Here is a 16740-nt window from a genome sequence, read left to right on the forward strand (position 1 = left end):
CGCGGCCATATGCCTTTAAAAAAATCTGTAACCTGGAATTGATAATACTGTTAGGCCTAGGCCTACATCATATTCAGAATCTTCCGCGTTATTAATTTTGTTTTTTCTATTTGAGGAGGAGAGCGCGTCACTTCCTCCATCAGCCAATGAATGAACTTGTACCAATAGCACCAACACCACTCAGTGTGTGAGGAGTCGCAACTGACAAGTGACAGTTCAACCAACATAACTTAGCCTACGTTAGCCTACTGGGTTTTCTAATGTTAGCGTAAACACAGTAGCTGTTTCCTTGGTTGCCTTAAGTTAAGGATTAAGACACCACGAAACTAACCGGTCATCACAGACAAGCGTTGGGATCCTACGATATCTGGTGATCGACGATTTCTAGAATCTGGCGGACAGTAAATTGACTTTTTAAAAAACCGCTTTAGCTAAAGTTTTTGGAATAATTAACGCGAAATTAGGCCTAAGGAGTTTTATTTGTTAAAGCAGAGTTAAAATTGAATATGGCAGCACCTTATGGACAACCACCGCCTCAACAAGCGGGTGGTACTGTTACTACTGTTACGGTCGTACAAACGGAACAGAAACCTAATGCCTGCCGAGCCGCAATTCCCGCCATGCACATTGCGATGGCCGTTGTCTGTTTGATTTTCAACATATTCATTCCTGGATTTGGTAAGTATCTGGGCTTTATTAGGTATCTGTAGGCTATATTAATACCACACATGACATTCTTTGAAAGAAGGCGAAACATCGAACTTTTAGAAATAACTTTCTTTATTGTAACCTACTTAGGACCTAGGAGTACTTTATAATCGACAACTTTATTTATTCACGAAATTATAAAATACAAAAGAAGAAAATATAAAACTCGTTCGCCATAAAATAAAGGTGTTCTCCCACAGGTTCGTCATAGGTAATATACAAATAATACAGTGTATACAGTGTATATACATTCTCAATCAAAACTTATTAATATGAAACAATATTATTTCGATTAGGCCTAGGGCCTAGACTTGCTTTCTTACATTGATATGCCTAGGTAGGGCATAGGCCTAGACCACACTTTTTATTTGGAGAACCACTTTTTTTGGAGGGGGAGGGGGTGGGAGGAGGGGGGGGGGGTGGGAGGGGGGGGGGGTGGCGGGAAACAATCTGTACCTTAGTGGTGTCGGAGACAAAAGTTAGCTAGGCTAATTACTTGAAAGTAATGCATGATACATTTTATGGAAACCAGTTAACTACACTGGATAACAAAATAAAGAAATAAATATGTAGACTTATAGGTAGGTTAAACAAAGTAAAAATGTAGATGTTGCTTTTCGTAGGATTTAAAAATAAAATAGAATTGTTAGCTGCGTTCTGCGCCTAGCTGAAATGACCCTTTAAAAGACATGGCACGTGGATTAGTCGCGCGAAAGGAAGAAGATAATTGATTCAATTCAATTCAATTTCTTTATTGCTGCAAATGCCATCAAGGGCTAATATCCGCTTAAACATACTACATCATACAAACATAATTATACATATTTACATTTAAAATTTAAACACATAACAATTATAGTCATTACTACTGTAGTTATTATTATTTTTGATTATTGTAATTATTGTTATTATGATTATTGTTATTATTGATCTGATCTATATTGCCTAATACTCCTATACTATTGTTTACCGTATACAAATTCGATTTTCTATAATAATAATTCATCAAGTACGCATAATAATTCTAATGCACAATAATCGATTTAACGACTGAAAATTGTATCTTCTTCCAGTAGTATTGTATCTTGTATCTTGTATCTTGTATTGTAATTTTACGTTTTATGTTATTATTATTCATGCATATTCCCTCTCAGTCGCTGTGTTCGTCTGTTCTAACAATACTAAATATTGTGAATGCATAATTGTGTATTTTGCATGCAATGAGGTGGGGAAAAAAATACAGAATTTGAGTTAGTCGTGCGAAGAAATACATTTTCTTTACATTAGGCCTGATCCAAATATGGAATAATAATTAATGCCAAAATAAGTGCAGTAATAAAAATGAATTATGACCGTAATGATGTTTTGTGCGGGTTTATCTTTTATGTATATCCAAGTACTTTTGTGATTGAAATTATCTCATCATAACATCATCAAAATCAAAATAAGATTTTAAAAAAAACAAGCTTTTTCAAATTTTATTCTAACGGTGATAGGTAACCTAACCATATACCTATTGTAATTTTTAAGCTCTGTCTACACTATCAAACTAACTTGACAATAAAAGTGTAATGTGCCCAAATATAGTAGTGATATGCTCAAATTTGGTAGTGCTATGACATCATGATCCATATGGGCACATCATTGTTTGTCGCATAAAGTAGACAGAGCTTTTATGTTTGTTTTTGTCGATGGGATACATGAACACTGTTGTTGCTTGGTAACTCATTATTTGGCATGGTTACTTGGTAACATAAATTAAATTATAAATGTTGTTTAAAATGTTACCATGATTACATATGAATTCAGTTAATACTCATTATGGAAATATTTCTATGGGAAATTTAAATCATAATTTAAAATCGTACGGTAGATCGTTTAGGCCTATAATCATGGGACACGTATAGGCGGCCCCCTCCATGGAAGCTGCTGCGTATTTGACGTCTGTTTTAAAGTTCAGATGCAGAAAAACACTACTTATCATACATTCTAATAAATATCGATTTATGTTTCCCTTGTTTCATAATTGTTGAGGTTTGTTCACGGAGTTTTTGGATAATTTATTGGGGATGGATGGGGCCGGTGTTGTAGGTTAAAATTCATATAATTTTGCGTACAAATAATATTGTAAATAACGAGGCATTAAAACAATTATGAAAAATAAAGTATGGCAAGCATTTTTTATCACATTCGTATATATAAATGTTCTAGGGAGTCATCACTGTGGTAACCAGGTTAAACTACCTAGCTAAATGAAAAAAGAAGCTGAAAATAAAAATAAAAAACAAAGTACAGATAACATTTTCTAAATAATAGATAATACATGAGAAAAGGGGGTACCCCACTGGAAGCTTAAGCTTTAAAATGTGGGTCCAGGCAACATAGTTAAGTAAGGTAAGAAACATGTAAAAAACATGATAATGAACAAAAATGGCATTTAACTTAACAAATGCCGTATAATTTAACTTAAAACAGATTATATTAATTAACTTAAACAATAATAGTAGAAACAAGGTATTCATTTAATTTGAACTTAAACAAGAGATAAAATTAATAATGTTGAGTTCTTCTGCTAGAGAATTCCATATTTTGGGTCCTTGAAAAGTTTGAAATTTTTAATAGCATAAATTTGCAAAATTCTGTATTTGATAATTAAGATATTTTTTTAAAAAAATGCACATTGGACAATACTAGCTATTAGCTAATTAACCTAATGGGTAATTTATCCACTATCTATATTTGTAATTCGAATGCCGGTTATAATTGGCCTACTAATAGAGATTGATGATCTATACTCTATGCGCCTGTTACGCATTTTATAATACTAAACTTGATTAAGGGCCCCATTATACTAAACGATATTCCTATCAAATGCAATATAGTAAGAAGTTTATCTGCTACTATGGACATTTAGGATCATAATATTATGATGTTGTTATGGTGGCATGTATTTACCTATCGATTTGTTTAAACAGTCCACAATTGTGTTTTTCCATTTTGGTCCTGTTTATATACGTTGAATAGTAATATGATATGTACACCAATTTGATCATAAAGACACATCTCAAATTCAATACGGAGACTAATAGCTTAGATACCACCTGATAAGCTAAATTTATTTTGTAATAATTACGGTATTGTAAAATAAATGGTCGCAAGATTCTGTTCTACTATAATATAGCCTATATAAGGTCAATAACGTCAATAACGTAATATAGAAGCCTCTATAATTTGTTTAAAAATAAATTTATAATAATAATTTATATAATAATTACATGGACGCAAAATTCTGTTCTATTATAACATAGTCTACTTAAGTGAAAGTTGGGCTTTGGCTTTCGTCGTAATACAGAAGCCTCTATAATGTGTTTACATTGAATTAGGCCTAAAGGCCATTTATTTTAATGAATTTTGTGAATTAATCATTTAGTATGAACTAACTATCCACTGGAGCTAGCTATATGTTGAAACTTTTCATTGTCTGTATTTGTAATAGCTCATAATTCGTTGAGTCGTGTTCCGTTTTACGTCGCTACTCAATTTTTTTTCTTTCTTTTTTTCTTTCATTTATTTGGCATCTCAATACATAACATTAAAAATACATCAATAGGCCTAATATATATTATCACCTTAATACGATTTTCTAATATTTATCGAAAGGGTGCTGTTCAAAATCAATTAGTTACCATTGGAAACATTTTTTTTACAAAGTGAATATGATAAAACGATTATGTGGAAATAATTAGGATTGAGTAAATGTTGGTATAGGATAAACACTGTACGTTATGCAATTGTATTAATATTAGTATAGTAAAACATGTTCACGTTGACACTGTTGTTTGTAGGCCTACGTAAATAACCTAGTATAGAAATGAGTAAAATACACATTGTAATCAAATACTGTTTTTCTAATAATTGTAAATTATTCTAGTAAAATTAATTTAAAATAAATTATATTTATGATTTTAGGTACAATTATGGCGGCGTTTGCAGTGTTCTGCTGTGCGAACACAGGCCAGTCGGGTGGAGGGAAAGTTGGTACGTTTTGTCTCAACTTCTGGGTAGGACTTCTGCAGTTGGCGACGTGTTGGATCTTTTTGATTGGCTGGATCTGGAGCATTATGTGGGGAGCTGCTTTTATAGGAATGTCAGGTAAGAACGTGCCATTATCTCATCATTTCCATCATAATTGAGTTTATAAAGTAGCATAGGGATCGATTGTATGACGTCATTTGTCTCAAGTCGTCGAGGTCCACTAAAATCGATTTCGATCCGACGACCGTAAACCGAAAAGAATGCGCATGTCTGTGACATCCAGGTCGTCACCTGAACCTATATGTGCCGCACCAAATTCAAGCTCACGATGCGCTTCGACACAGTTTTGGTGGTTTCTAGGTGCAGGCGGCGTCGACCGACGATACATCGATGCGTAAGACCGGCCTAGGTCGTCACAAGTTAAAATCTCCGTATTATTGTGTTGATATATACAGGTACAAATACATCTTTTTAAATGTTTCTTTCAGCTGATTATCATTCAACTAATGAGCCTACAACCACAGTAGTGACGACAACGGCAGCGGCACCACCACCACAACAGGCAATGGTTGTAACTAATCCGCCACCATACAGCCAACCACCATACAACCAGCCACCCCCAGCTAACCTACCACTTCAGCCAATGCCTGGTCAACCAGATTATCCGGAGAAGGTCTAGAAAAAAACAACTTCGTTGTGTATTTTTACAGACATTCTATATATTTTTTAAAATCTGATCGATTCCACCGTGTGATATAAGATAATAAAATTAGATAATTTTGGTACTGCAGACAACTTGATTAAAGTGTATATAAGCCAACGTGAACATATTTTCGTTTGTTTTTTTCGTCTAGTGGGTTTAAGTATTTGTTTTCTTAACCAATTGAATCTGTGATGATGCCGCATAAGCGGATGATACGGATTATTAGATAATGAACTACGCATGGTCAATTTCTATAGTAATACGCGCCCGTATAAACATTAAACTTGTATCACTGTTTGAATGCGTTTGAATTTTTCCGCGCTATCTTATTTTTGTCAAATCAACACAATGTTAAGCTCTGTCTACATTATTAAACTGTATGTGAAAAAAAAAAGGGATGTGCCCATACATGTCGACCTTCATCGACTTTTTTTTATTGTAATTGTTGTTTACATATTTTGTTTTTGTATATTTCTTATGGATGCACCTTCCACTTGGTCTAGTGCCACTAGTGTAAACTCAAAATAGATTATTATTATTATTATGGATACGATGACGTCATATCACTACCATATTTGGGTACGTCACATTTTTTGTCAAACTATAGTTTAGACAGAGCTTTAGAAACAAATGTCACTATTTTTTATACAGGCTATAGTTAGTAGCACGCCTATATTAAGGGGACACCCCCACCCCCGACACTCAATAAAGTATCTATACTCCATATAGTTATCTCTGAATAGGCGATACTGGACTGTTAAAACATGCATTTTTGTTCGTTTATCATTAAGTTTCCCTTTTTATGGAAATGCGTAATACGCGTATATACAAACCTACTTCGGTAGTTAATGTTGTTATATAATAATGTATTTCCCTGTATGAAGCTCAGTATCAGTGAATTGAGCGCCGTTTGCTTTATACGAAACTGATTTTTCAATAGAGGCCGGCGGCCAAGTTTATAATGAATACATACTCGACTCCCATATTGTAGGTGTTGTAAATAAACGTAACTAAAACTGAATTTTGAAGTATCTTTTTAAGAATTAAAGTAAGTAAAATATTATTTCTTATAAGTAGACACTGTTGATTTAGCCTAATAAGATTAAGAGGGAATTTGACGTTAACGATAAATGAAAGATATACCTCTAAATGTATTTAAATATGGTCTCCTCTGACCTCATCCTCAGCGTTTGGACCTTTTTTTTGTGGTTTAGCTCTGTTTTACATACTTCTCGCAGGACGTCTGCTTGTAATACGCTAAATTAAGTAGCCATCATGGTACGGTTTACCCAGGTACTTCCCGGTACTTACTAACTGTGTTCTATGCCACTGGTGGGCCACACATTGGTTTTTAATTGGATGGTTTCTTATTATTGATTTTAATATGGTCTTTAATTAGAGGAATACTTCGTACCGGTATATGTTTGTCTATATTAAGCCTGGTTTCCATTAAAATCGCTACAGCGTTTCCATTAAAATCGCTGCACGCGCAGATGTCGCCGACGCAATCGGGAAGGCTCCCCGATTCATCGCAGTCAAATCGGCAAAGTTCAACCATGTTCAACTTTGCCGATTTTGTCGGCGATGAATCGTATACGCAAAGAATATTTAGCGCTCGCGTACGTACTAGATCCCCGATAAATTCTACACGACAGAGCGTAGCGATTTTATGGAAACCAGGCTTTACTAATTCGTTTGGTTACTACTTCACATGATAAGTAATGTCAAATTATGTTTTCAAACATTGTGAATAAATTAATTTTATATTATTAATAGTGTGTCTCTTTGAATGTATTATTTTTTATAAATCCAACTTTCATTTCAGACAATGTCCATCTAAAATTGTACTGTAATTTATGACTTCTTTCTGAATACAATGTTGTATGCAGCTTGGATTAACGTACAGTTATTGTATAAAATAGACGTACGGTTTCGTTCCTAATATAGCCATTAGTACGGTGATGACGATGATAATACCATACGAAATGAAGTACCAGAGATGAAGTGAACTTATGGTTTTTATGCTTAAACGAGTTTTCCTTTTTATTCTCCTGTGTTTAATATCAGAAGCAAATACTCACCTATAAGTACATGATATAAACAGATTCTGACATTTTACCTTAATTGAAGTAAAAATTGAGGTTTTACAATTTTAAAGTTAAGAAATAACAAGTGGGTATCAGTTTCATACAGCGCCCCCTATCGTTTGATTCAATCGCAGATGAATTTATAAATGATAATATATCATCTTTATTGAGTGCTAATAAAATATTAAGTAACAGATACCCCGTATGTTGGCTTGCAAACGTCAGCGATCCGCATGCTGTGCGAGAGAAGTCAAAATGTTTGTGAACAATCCATCAGCAAGCTATATGTAAGGAATATGCATATCGTCTGCTACCGAACAGGTTTTTATTTTTAATCTTCATGCTCTAACTTCGGGGAATATTGTATGATTTCTACTAATTTGTTCTTCTTGATTTACATCTCTGTAACATTTTTTTAGTAAATTAAATGGATTTTTCTTCAATAATAATCTTTCATTAATATTGTTGTTTTTAAATGGAATTTTTCGAAAATTAAAATGACGTCAACAGAGACAGTACCAAATACCTCAGAAGTAAGACTCAGTAAGACGACTTTGAACAGCAACACTGAAGATCCTTCACGTAATTCTGCGGTAGTTACAGCGGCGGCACACTGGAAGAGCAATCGTCTGCAAAGTATCTCCCTGCCACCGAACACAAATCTTCTAAGGGCCGATAGTGCCCTCAAGGAGGAGGATGCAACTTCTGATCCATCTGATCAACAACATTCAAGAAAAAACTCAAGAACGTCTTTGATTCCTGGAAGTCTGCCTCATAATGTTGCCGCTCAAAATGGCCAAAACTTAGCTCCGTCTTCAGAGATCATTAAATACCAGATACAAGCTGCCGCCGTCATTGGCCAGGGAATAAACGCACAGAATGGAGAACTTGTAGAGAATGCCAACACTCGTGTTGGAGATTCCCTTCTTTTTACAATTCCATATATGGATGTTAAGCTTGCCTACATCTGCCTGTTTCTGAATATTGTAATCCCAGGACTAGGTAGGTCTTTTTCGTTTTCTTAAATCATCATTGATGCCCAAAAAAAGTAACACGAATGTCACTATCAGAGTGGTACCACTACGTCACTGGTGAAAACTTCTCCCGTCAAATGACAGAATATGAATATATTTTTATTAGTTGAATTCCACATTGTTCGTATTATTATATTATGTAATTTAAATTTGTAATGTTGTACTGATGACTACATTGCCGTATTTTATTTAAATATTTATTATATATTTGAATATTTCATTATAAAATATTACAAACATTAAAAATTGTATGTTCTAATAATCTGCTTGGCATTTTGGGTTATACACAATGAACGTAAGATCATTGTAAAACTGTGTTGAATATTATTACAAATATCAATTAATTTAAAATTACTGTTTTAGAACACATTATTTTCAACCATAACAATCATTCACTCAAAATTCCTTTATTAAAAGAAAACATGGTTCCAGATAGACCATTCATTGTTTTTTTTTTGTATCATTAGAAAATATATTTCCAAAAGTAGTATTTTATTGTAGATATATGAACATTATTTCGTAATGTTTTTGGTAATTGTCGACTTTAAACTAACGTTTAATTGTGGCATTTTTCTGTTGCTCAAACCAATGATATGCGATTTGTATTAAGTAGGCTATTTGTAACGTTGTATTGATATTCATTTCGGTTGCCATGTCGACGCTATAATAAAGACTTATTAAACTTCTTAATAGTAATTGCATTGGATTTGCTATTTAATCTAGTGTTCATTTATGGCATTCAAGCGTAAATGATGATTATAATGAAATATTCAAACGATTTCAAATTGTTTTGGAGAAAATTTACAAAATGGGATCAAATTACATCATTATTACCGGTTTCATATTATAATTATCTCAATTTTAATCAACGTAATATTAAACAACCTTGCCATGATGTGACGTCATAATCATAATCATCATCTTTGGCCATACACAAATTATAGGTTAATTTTTGAAACAATCAGATAAATTATTAAAAAAATAAATTGCGCATGAGCAGACATTACCGAACAACCAAGATCCCAATTACAACGCAACAATTTGTTCTTCAGGGTTACACATTATCGCATTTATCCGATAATTATTATCTGATTCGAATGAGAGATAATTATCGGTTAATTTTCGAGCGGAATCGGTTAAACCCCGTTTCTACAGGAACTTTATCGGTTTTAAGTATACAAATTATCGCATTTATCCGATTATCTGATTCGAATGAGAGATAATTATTGGTTAATTTTTATCGGGTAATTATCGGTTAATTTTGGCTGCGTTCCATTATCATCCTCTCTGTCATTATCATCTTTTCATTGTTCTGCATCTTCAATGGTCATTAACATTTTAATATTATAATTATCATTATTATATTACTGTTATTAACAACATTTCAGGCAACTCACAATATTATCAAGCATGTTTTACGTATATGGTTATGCAAATTGTAAACAGTCTCAACCTATATTGAGTTTAATTACATTATAACATACAATTGAAATTTAGACCGTATTGCACGATCTGCCATAGTATTATAATGGCTGTAAGATATTGAGATATACTCACTGTATTATTAATAATATTCTGTGCGTAGGAATGAAAATAGGTAGAATAACTGATCATAATAATCATATTGATTTTATTCTGTCATTATTAGCAATTTGTATTCTATATTGTTCATCTAGGATAAGTTCAAATAAGTAATAACAGACACGAAGTAACAATAATAGCAATTGAAGTGATCGTTGCCAATCATTTAAATATAAACATTAGATTTGCCTTAAGTCTGTATTTATTGTCCTTTTTTAGTCGCGCGCAACGCGACTATACAGCTAACTATGTCGGTCGGTTGATCGGTCGGTTGGTCGGTAAACACTAACTTGAGCACGCGACTGCAGCCATGTATATGGCCTTTTTATGTTAGCCCACCAGACGACGTGTCGATTTTCAAGTATTATTTAATTTCTTTTCATTCACATTTATTTAAAACATAACAGTAAAAGAAACAAACATACATTTACAATATTATACAAATATGAAACGCCAAATGTACCAAAATAGTTATCTTGTTACTAATATCCGATAGATAAGTACTGTATTACCGGTAGATAATTTATATTATGTCTTATACACTATCAAACTATTAAAAAAATGTGATGTCATATCACTACCATAGTTGGGCAAATCACACTTTTTTTGTCAAACTAGTTTGATAGTGTAGACAGGCCTTAAAATATCAGTACTGATAATCCTCTAGATAACTGAGGTTGTCCCGATCCGTTAGTTAGCTAGTTTTCACACGCTTTCCATACATTGCGTCAAGATGAACGCAACGCATTTTATTGCCAAGTTAGGTCACCTGTGCTACCGGGATATTCAAATTTCCTTTGATAAGTATGCTCTATCTTGGAAACGATATACAATAGGGAACACTGGCTTGAACGGCACTAAAGCTGTTAAATTATTCAAAGTACAGTAACTAGTGTTTTGGAAAGTAAATAATTGTGTTCTTCACTTAAGGTAAGGACAGGCCTAACATTCTGTTCTCTGTTTTTCTCTTAGGTACAATCTTGTCCGGGTTTAGTGTGCTCTGCTTAAGTAGCAGTACACCTCAAGATGACCGTAAGCAAGACGAAGTAATACAACTCTGCTGTTCCAATCTCTGCGTAGGCCTGTCACAAATGTTCACGATTACTTTCTTTCTGGTTGGCTGGATATGGAGCATAACGTGGGGTGTCAATATGGTTCTTTTAGCAAGTTAGTTTTGCTTTTTGTGGAATTTTCCATCTTTTATCATAAATAAGTAAACGAGTGTTGGTCTCTAGAAGAGATATCATTGTTCGAACACATTTACATGTGCCTCTAGCTCACCACCTCACCACACTCGTCGCGGTAATACACCGACAAAATTGATAAAAAAAGGGAAGAAAAAGACTACATTCCCGACAAAAACCTGTTATTTTTGTGTGTATGTTTTATATTAATTTCCATATCAATCGATAACTATATTGCACGGTCGGTCATAAAAGGCTTATTACACACTCTCATGCAGTAATAATAATAATCATAATGAAACCATAACAAGACCTGAATTATTATATTAGAAAAAAAAATCAAACGTAACAATATTAGTAAAAAAACAAAATTAATAAAAACAAACTTTTCTCTACTCGACTACTAAAGTGTTCAAAATCTTCTTTTTTCAGACCATCACAGGAAGACCCAACAAGAGAATCGTAACCTTAGCACTACTGTGTCTGTAGCTCGAGCGTTTATGAGGATGTGACCACCAGAGGCTGCAACTAAGACAATTAGTGATGTAGAATAAGTATTTTGTGATAGGACTGTCACTTTTTTTCATAGTGAAGGTCAATTACACAGACGAGCGGCAACGGTAATGAAAAATATAGAATCCTTGTACATATTATGAACATTTACACAAACGCGGAGCGAACGGGTGCTTTCCGCTCAAGATAGATACAGATTACACGTGGGACAAGCTCGCAGTTTTCAGTGTAAATTGGCCTTAACTGACTCTCATTTTATGAATATTTAATAATTGTATCAACTTCTACTATTTTATAAATACACATATATTAGTTTACGAATTAAGAGATGTTTATTATATAACCATGGAGAAATCTAAATCTAACTTAGGCCTATTTCTTCATGATATAACTTTAAAATAAAATTTAATGACAATGGTTTTGGAACCATTCTCAAAATAAAAAGCACCAGAGGGTGACAGTAAATACTTAAATAATTAGTTACTAAGACTAAAAGCCTGAAAGGCTAGGCACTTGCTAGTTCCTGAAAATGTTCCACGATGGTTCCGAAACGTCAATCTTTTTGAAAAATTATTTTAAAGATAGTTTAAGTACAATACTTATTACTAGCCGATTTGTACACATATAGCAAATTATTTCACATATCATAAAGCTCTACACTATCAAACTATGTGTGATGTGCCCAAATATGGTAGTGGTATGACATCATCGTGTCCATATGGGCACATTACATTTAAGTAGACCTTAAGTATAAGTAAAACAAAAGTTTGAAATAATGAGTAGGTTCTGATGATTTCACGTGATTCGATTTTGAGGAAGATTGTCAGTGGTTGAATGCGCGGGTCAAATTTCGTCACGTAGCGTCAATTAAGACCTTGGGGATAGAATATTATATTTAAAGCGTAACAAATACAAAATCGACGTATAAGAAGTAAGATTATTGACCAAACCTATTCAAAAGTATATAAATATGTAAATACGGACAATTGAAAATCGAAAGTCACTTAACGAATCATGAAGTATTGTTGCTCAATGTAGTCGTTAAGAAAACAATGCAATTGTGCAAATGATAACCAATCGATGCAGGTAAATAAATACAGCTTTCAAACATACAAGTTTGTGAGACACTACTTAACACCTTTACTGCATAATTGTGAATAAAATAAAGTCATTATTGTTGGATAGGCTAATTACGTTGTACGAGTACTAAATTGATACGTTAAAAAGAATGGAATGGTATGTTTAGTAATCGTGGTAGAAGATCCTCAATCGTAGAACCAATGATGGAAGCTGAGGTGGTTAAAGAATTCCAGATAGATGAGTCTATAAAGTATAATGATGCAGCTGTGGAGGCTTTTAAGGTGTGGCGAACGAAGACTGAAGCGAATAAAACAATTGCTAATGCCTCTGCAAAGAAAGGCATTTTGAATCGGATAGCTGGAAGTTTCAAGAAGAGCAATGACAACCGGGAAGAACGGGAGTTCATGGCAAAACAAATGGAACTATCTGTAATCTACGCAACGATTTGGGAAAGTGACTCTCTATTATCGACTATACCTTACATGCCACTTAAGCTGGCCTTTGTCTGTGCATTTTTAAACATAATTTTACCTGGGATTGGTAAGTTTATTCTAGAGTATAAGGTTTATTCTGTATAGTATGATGTGTAGTGTTTCTCTTTCGTATCATACATTTATTTATTCTATTAGATATTGTTAAAACATTGAAATGAATTATCTTCGAACTATTATAGTTTAGGATTTTTAACTGAAACTGCGAGCAGCGACAAGGTTGCTTGTTAGCCGGATTATGATATTATAATAATAATAATAATATTTATTCGGCATCATCAAGCATAATCTTATTAATCGCCAGGAGCTGCAATCAACAGAATTAACTACTCTTGCTCCAACGAAATACAACAATAATTTATAAACAAAGTTAGCAAGTTAGTTAAAATGACATAAAAACAAAAACTAAACTAAATATACAAAAGATTATACATGATTTAGGCATACATTAAAAATGAAAATATAAAATAAAAGGGTATATTGTCAAAGTTAGTATGATGAAATCAGGTGATCAAATTTGAGCTTTAAAGTTAGTGAACAAAATGCAATTTTTAATATATCTTCTGGGATCATTTTTCCATAGTCTAGAAAAAATTACAAAAGAGAAGTTTAGATATAGATAGGCAGAACATAGATCGTCTGGTAAATCTTTCTAGTGTAGCACTTATGTTATGCTGTAGGCCTACTTTTAGTGTATAAAAAAGTATTTTTCTCCAGATGAAATTCCGTACTAAGTAGTTTTTAGGGATAAATTAATGTCCATGTTATTAATTCTAATATGCATTAATTCCTTAGAAATCACAAAAAGTCTTCGGTTTTCAGATTAGGAAGTTGTATATCTAAATATCTAGACGTATCTTAACATTTAATCCGATCTAATCAACTCATTCAGTAATTATTTTTATCCATAATTTTGTTTTTCTATTCAGGAACGTTGATTGGCGCTGTGAGTATATTTGTATGCAGTAATCCACAAGGTTTGTCAAAACGTGAACCTGATGTTCTACAAGAGGCCTTTATAAGCAACGTGTGTGTTGGCTTATCCCAAATGTTCACAATCACGTTTCTTCTTGTCGGCTGGATATGGAGTATCGTATGGGGTATCAATATGATACTTGTCTCCAGTAAGTGGCAATTGTTTCTATCGTAATTTCCATCACGTTATGGCGACAACCACTTTATGTCTTGTGCGGTTTATTCATACATCCAATGATACCACGTTCTCTCTTCTCTTATTACTATTTCACCCTTGTCTTGTTACTATTTCACCCTTTTCTTGTTACTATTTCATCTTCCTATTTCACCCTTCTATTATTACTATGTCACCCTTACTTTTTTACCATTCTCTTAGTACTATTTCACCCTTATCTTATTACTATTTCACCCTTCTCTTATTACTTTTTTACCCTTCTCTTACTACTATTTCACCCTTTTCATTACTATTTCACCCATTATTAAAACTACTGTTTTCGCTCATTTTCTGTTCATACTTATCATTATCATTCACATCAATTGAATATTCATAATCATCGTCTTATCCATTCATAATACTCCACATTATCGTAATTAAACATTCTATAATAATCATTACATTTCAGACCAATGTCTGTCTTGTTCAATAGTCATAAAATTCAGCTGTTACCTCATATAACATTTTGTTAATGCATGGAAATTACAATTAAGTGTATGTAAAATATTAGTAGGCCTACACTGAAAGCGTGGTTCCCACTAGAGATGCAACCCAAGAACGTAGACGCAACGAAAATGGGCTGACCAATGACAAGCAACAGTATAATATATCAATCAACGTTGCGTTACGTCCTTGCGTTGTGTCTCTAGAGGGAACCAAGCTTCTTATGCAACAGAAATATTTGTTTTTGTTTTTTTGTTGTAAAAATCACTGTAAATATTCGTTATTATGGTTACCATTATAATACCAAAAAAATGTACGATTGATTGAATAAAGTTCACATATTAATTACATACAATACTGTTTTTTCTATCTTTTTTTTTAGAACACCACAATAGTCTTGTTGATAGAGAAATACATCGAATTAAAGCGTTATCGTTGACAACCAAGCTGTTTGGTGTTCAAGACTTATAGCCTAGCTATAATAATTACATTGCCTCGACAATTAATAAGATCATAGCCTACAAACAGCTAAAAGCTGATGGTAACAGAGAAAAAAAAACTATTTATTATGTACCATAATTAATATTTGTCTGAAGTCTAAAATTATAGTAAAATATAAAAAAGTCACTAAAGAGTTATTTTATTAGAATAAATCCTTCTTGGCACCAACACCCATAATATGTTATTAGGGATATTATTAGTAAATCTCTTTATATCACACTCATCTTCTCTGAATTTCGTAACCAATTGCAGGATCTTTTATTGTAGACAAATTATTTTTTTAATGAGCCGCTAAGAAGGCTTAGGCCTACTGGCCAAATTTACTGTGAAGGGCAGAGCAGAATGAGATACAACCTCTCTCCTTGATTGAAGATTCTGTAGGCCTATATTGAGTGATAATTTTTACGGATAATAGAAATTCAAACCATCATTATCGATTTATGTTTTCATTATCGATTATTCACGAATTGAAATGTGTTTACAATGCCGTTTAACATTATGTACATTATTTACTTTTAGCGTTATTTTAAGATGTACATATAAATGATAACGCTTTATATTCGCGCGAATAGATTAGCTAAGTGGAAAGGTTTTTATCAGCCTATAGACCTATTTAATTATAGTAATTAAGCCTAGTCCCTGGCCTACTGTATATCTTATTACCAATGGTCTGTTTCAATCCTTTACACGTATTTTTTCATTATTATCGTAAGATATTGATATAGAATTTTTAATTAAGAAATTGATTAATGTTTCTTGGCAACTTCTTTCTAGTGACATAAGTATCAGGTATTAGAGAGGGCAGCATTTAAATAATTTTCCGAGATCAACCAAGGAAGACAGACGCTCTCAGCGGCTATATTGGAGCGTGTAGTAGGCCTAACAGTGTTTGAAACCACACGATAGAGGACGACATTTATTTATAGAATATTATTCAGTTATATTCAGAATATATTTCAGTCATGATTGATTCAAATGTCGGTTATGACGGCTAATTGGAAATCAGTTACTATAACCGCCGCCCAAATTAATATTATTTTATGCTATGGCGAAGATGAGTCACAGCATACTTCTTAAACGGATAACATAATTAGTTGGTATGGATATAAAATTGATGGTCGAAATTGTACATATATGAATTTGCGTTTTTTTTTTGTAATTAAGAGTTGTTATCACTACGTAAAAAGTGT

The 16740-nt window shown here is 33.1% G+C and overlaps 2 protein-coding genes across 2 annotated transcripts; both read left to right on the top strand.

Moving 5' to 3' along the window:
• Nucleotides 1-7219, top strand: LOC140060547 (protein SPEC3-like). The gene is made up of 3 exons (XM_072106809.1): nucleotides 1-678; nucleotides 4678-4860; nucleotides 5232-7219. The coding sequence occupies exons 1-3, from the start codon at nucleotides 507-509 to the stop codon at nucleotides 5420-5422; spliced, it is 546 nt and encodes a 181-aa protein (XP_071962910.1). The 5' UTR covers nucleotides 1-506; the 3' UTR covers nucleotides 5423-7219.
• Nucleotides 7220-7312: 93 nt separating this feature from the next.
• Nucleotides 7313-15461, top strand: LOC140060836 (uncharacterized). The gene is made up of 5 exons (XM_072107188.1): nucleotides 7313-8535; nucleotides 11121-11315; nucleotides 11765-13465; nucleotides 14346-14540; nucleotides 15432-15461. The coding sequence occupies exons 1-3, from the start codon at nucleotides 8031-8033 to the stop codon at nucleotides 11842-11844; spliced, it is 780 nt and encodes a 259-aa protein (XP_071963289.1). The 5' UTR covers nucleotides 7313-8030; the 3' UTR covers nucleotides 11845-13465; nucleotides 14346-14540; nucleotides 15432-15461.
• Nucleotides 15462-16740: the final 1279 nt, after the last annotated feature.

This window comes from Antedon mediterranea, chromosome 10 (genome assembly GCF_964355755.1).
Source record: "Antedon mediterranea chromosome 10, ecAntMedi1.1, whole genome shotgun sequence".
Lineage (NCBI taxonomy): Eukaryota > Metazoa > Echinodermata > Crinoidea > Comatulida > Antedonidae > Antedon > Antedon mediterranea.

What these genes read in the sequence shown, in the direction of transcription:
- LOC140060547 (XM_072106809.1), top strand. Translation starts at nt 507, where the DNA reads ATGGCAGCACCTTATGGACAACCACCGCCTCAACAAGCGGGTGGTACT. An exon ending in CATATTCATTCCTGGATTTG is followed by an intron (nt 679 to 4,677) that starts GTAAGTATCTGG and finishes TTATGATTTTAG; the next exon opens with GTACAATTATGGCGGCGTTT. An exon ending in TGCTTTTATAGGAATGTCAG is followed by an intron (nt 4,861 to 5,231) that starts GTAAGAACGTGC and finishes TGTTTCTTTCAG; the next exon opens with CTGATTATCATTCAACTAAT.
- LOC140060836 (XM_072107188.1), top strand. Translation starts at nt 8,031, where the DNA reads ATGACGTCAACAGAGACAGTACCAAATACCTCAGAAGTAAGACTCAGT. An exon ending in TATTGTAATCCCAGGACTAG is followed by an intron (nt 8,536 to 11,120) that starts GTAGGTCTTTTT and finishes TTTTTCTCTTAG; the next exon opens with GTACAATCTTGTCCGGGTTT. An exon ending in CAATATGGTTCTTTTAGCAA is followed by an intron (nt 11,316 to 11,764) that starts GTTAGTTTTGCT and finishes TTCTTTTTTCAG; the next exon opens with ACCATCACAGGAAGACCCAA.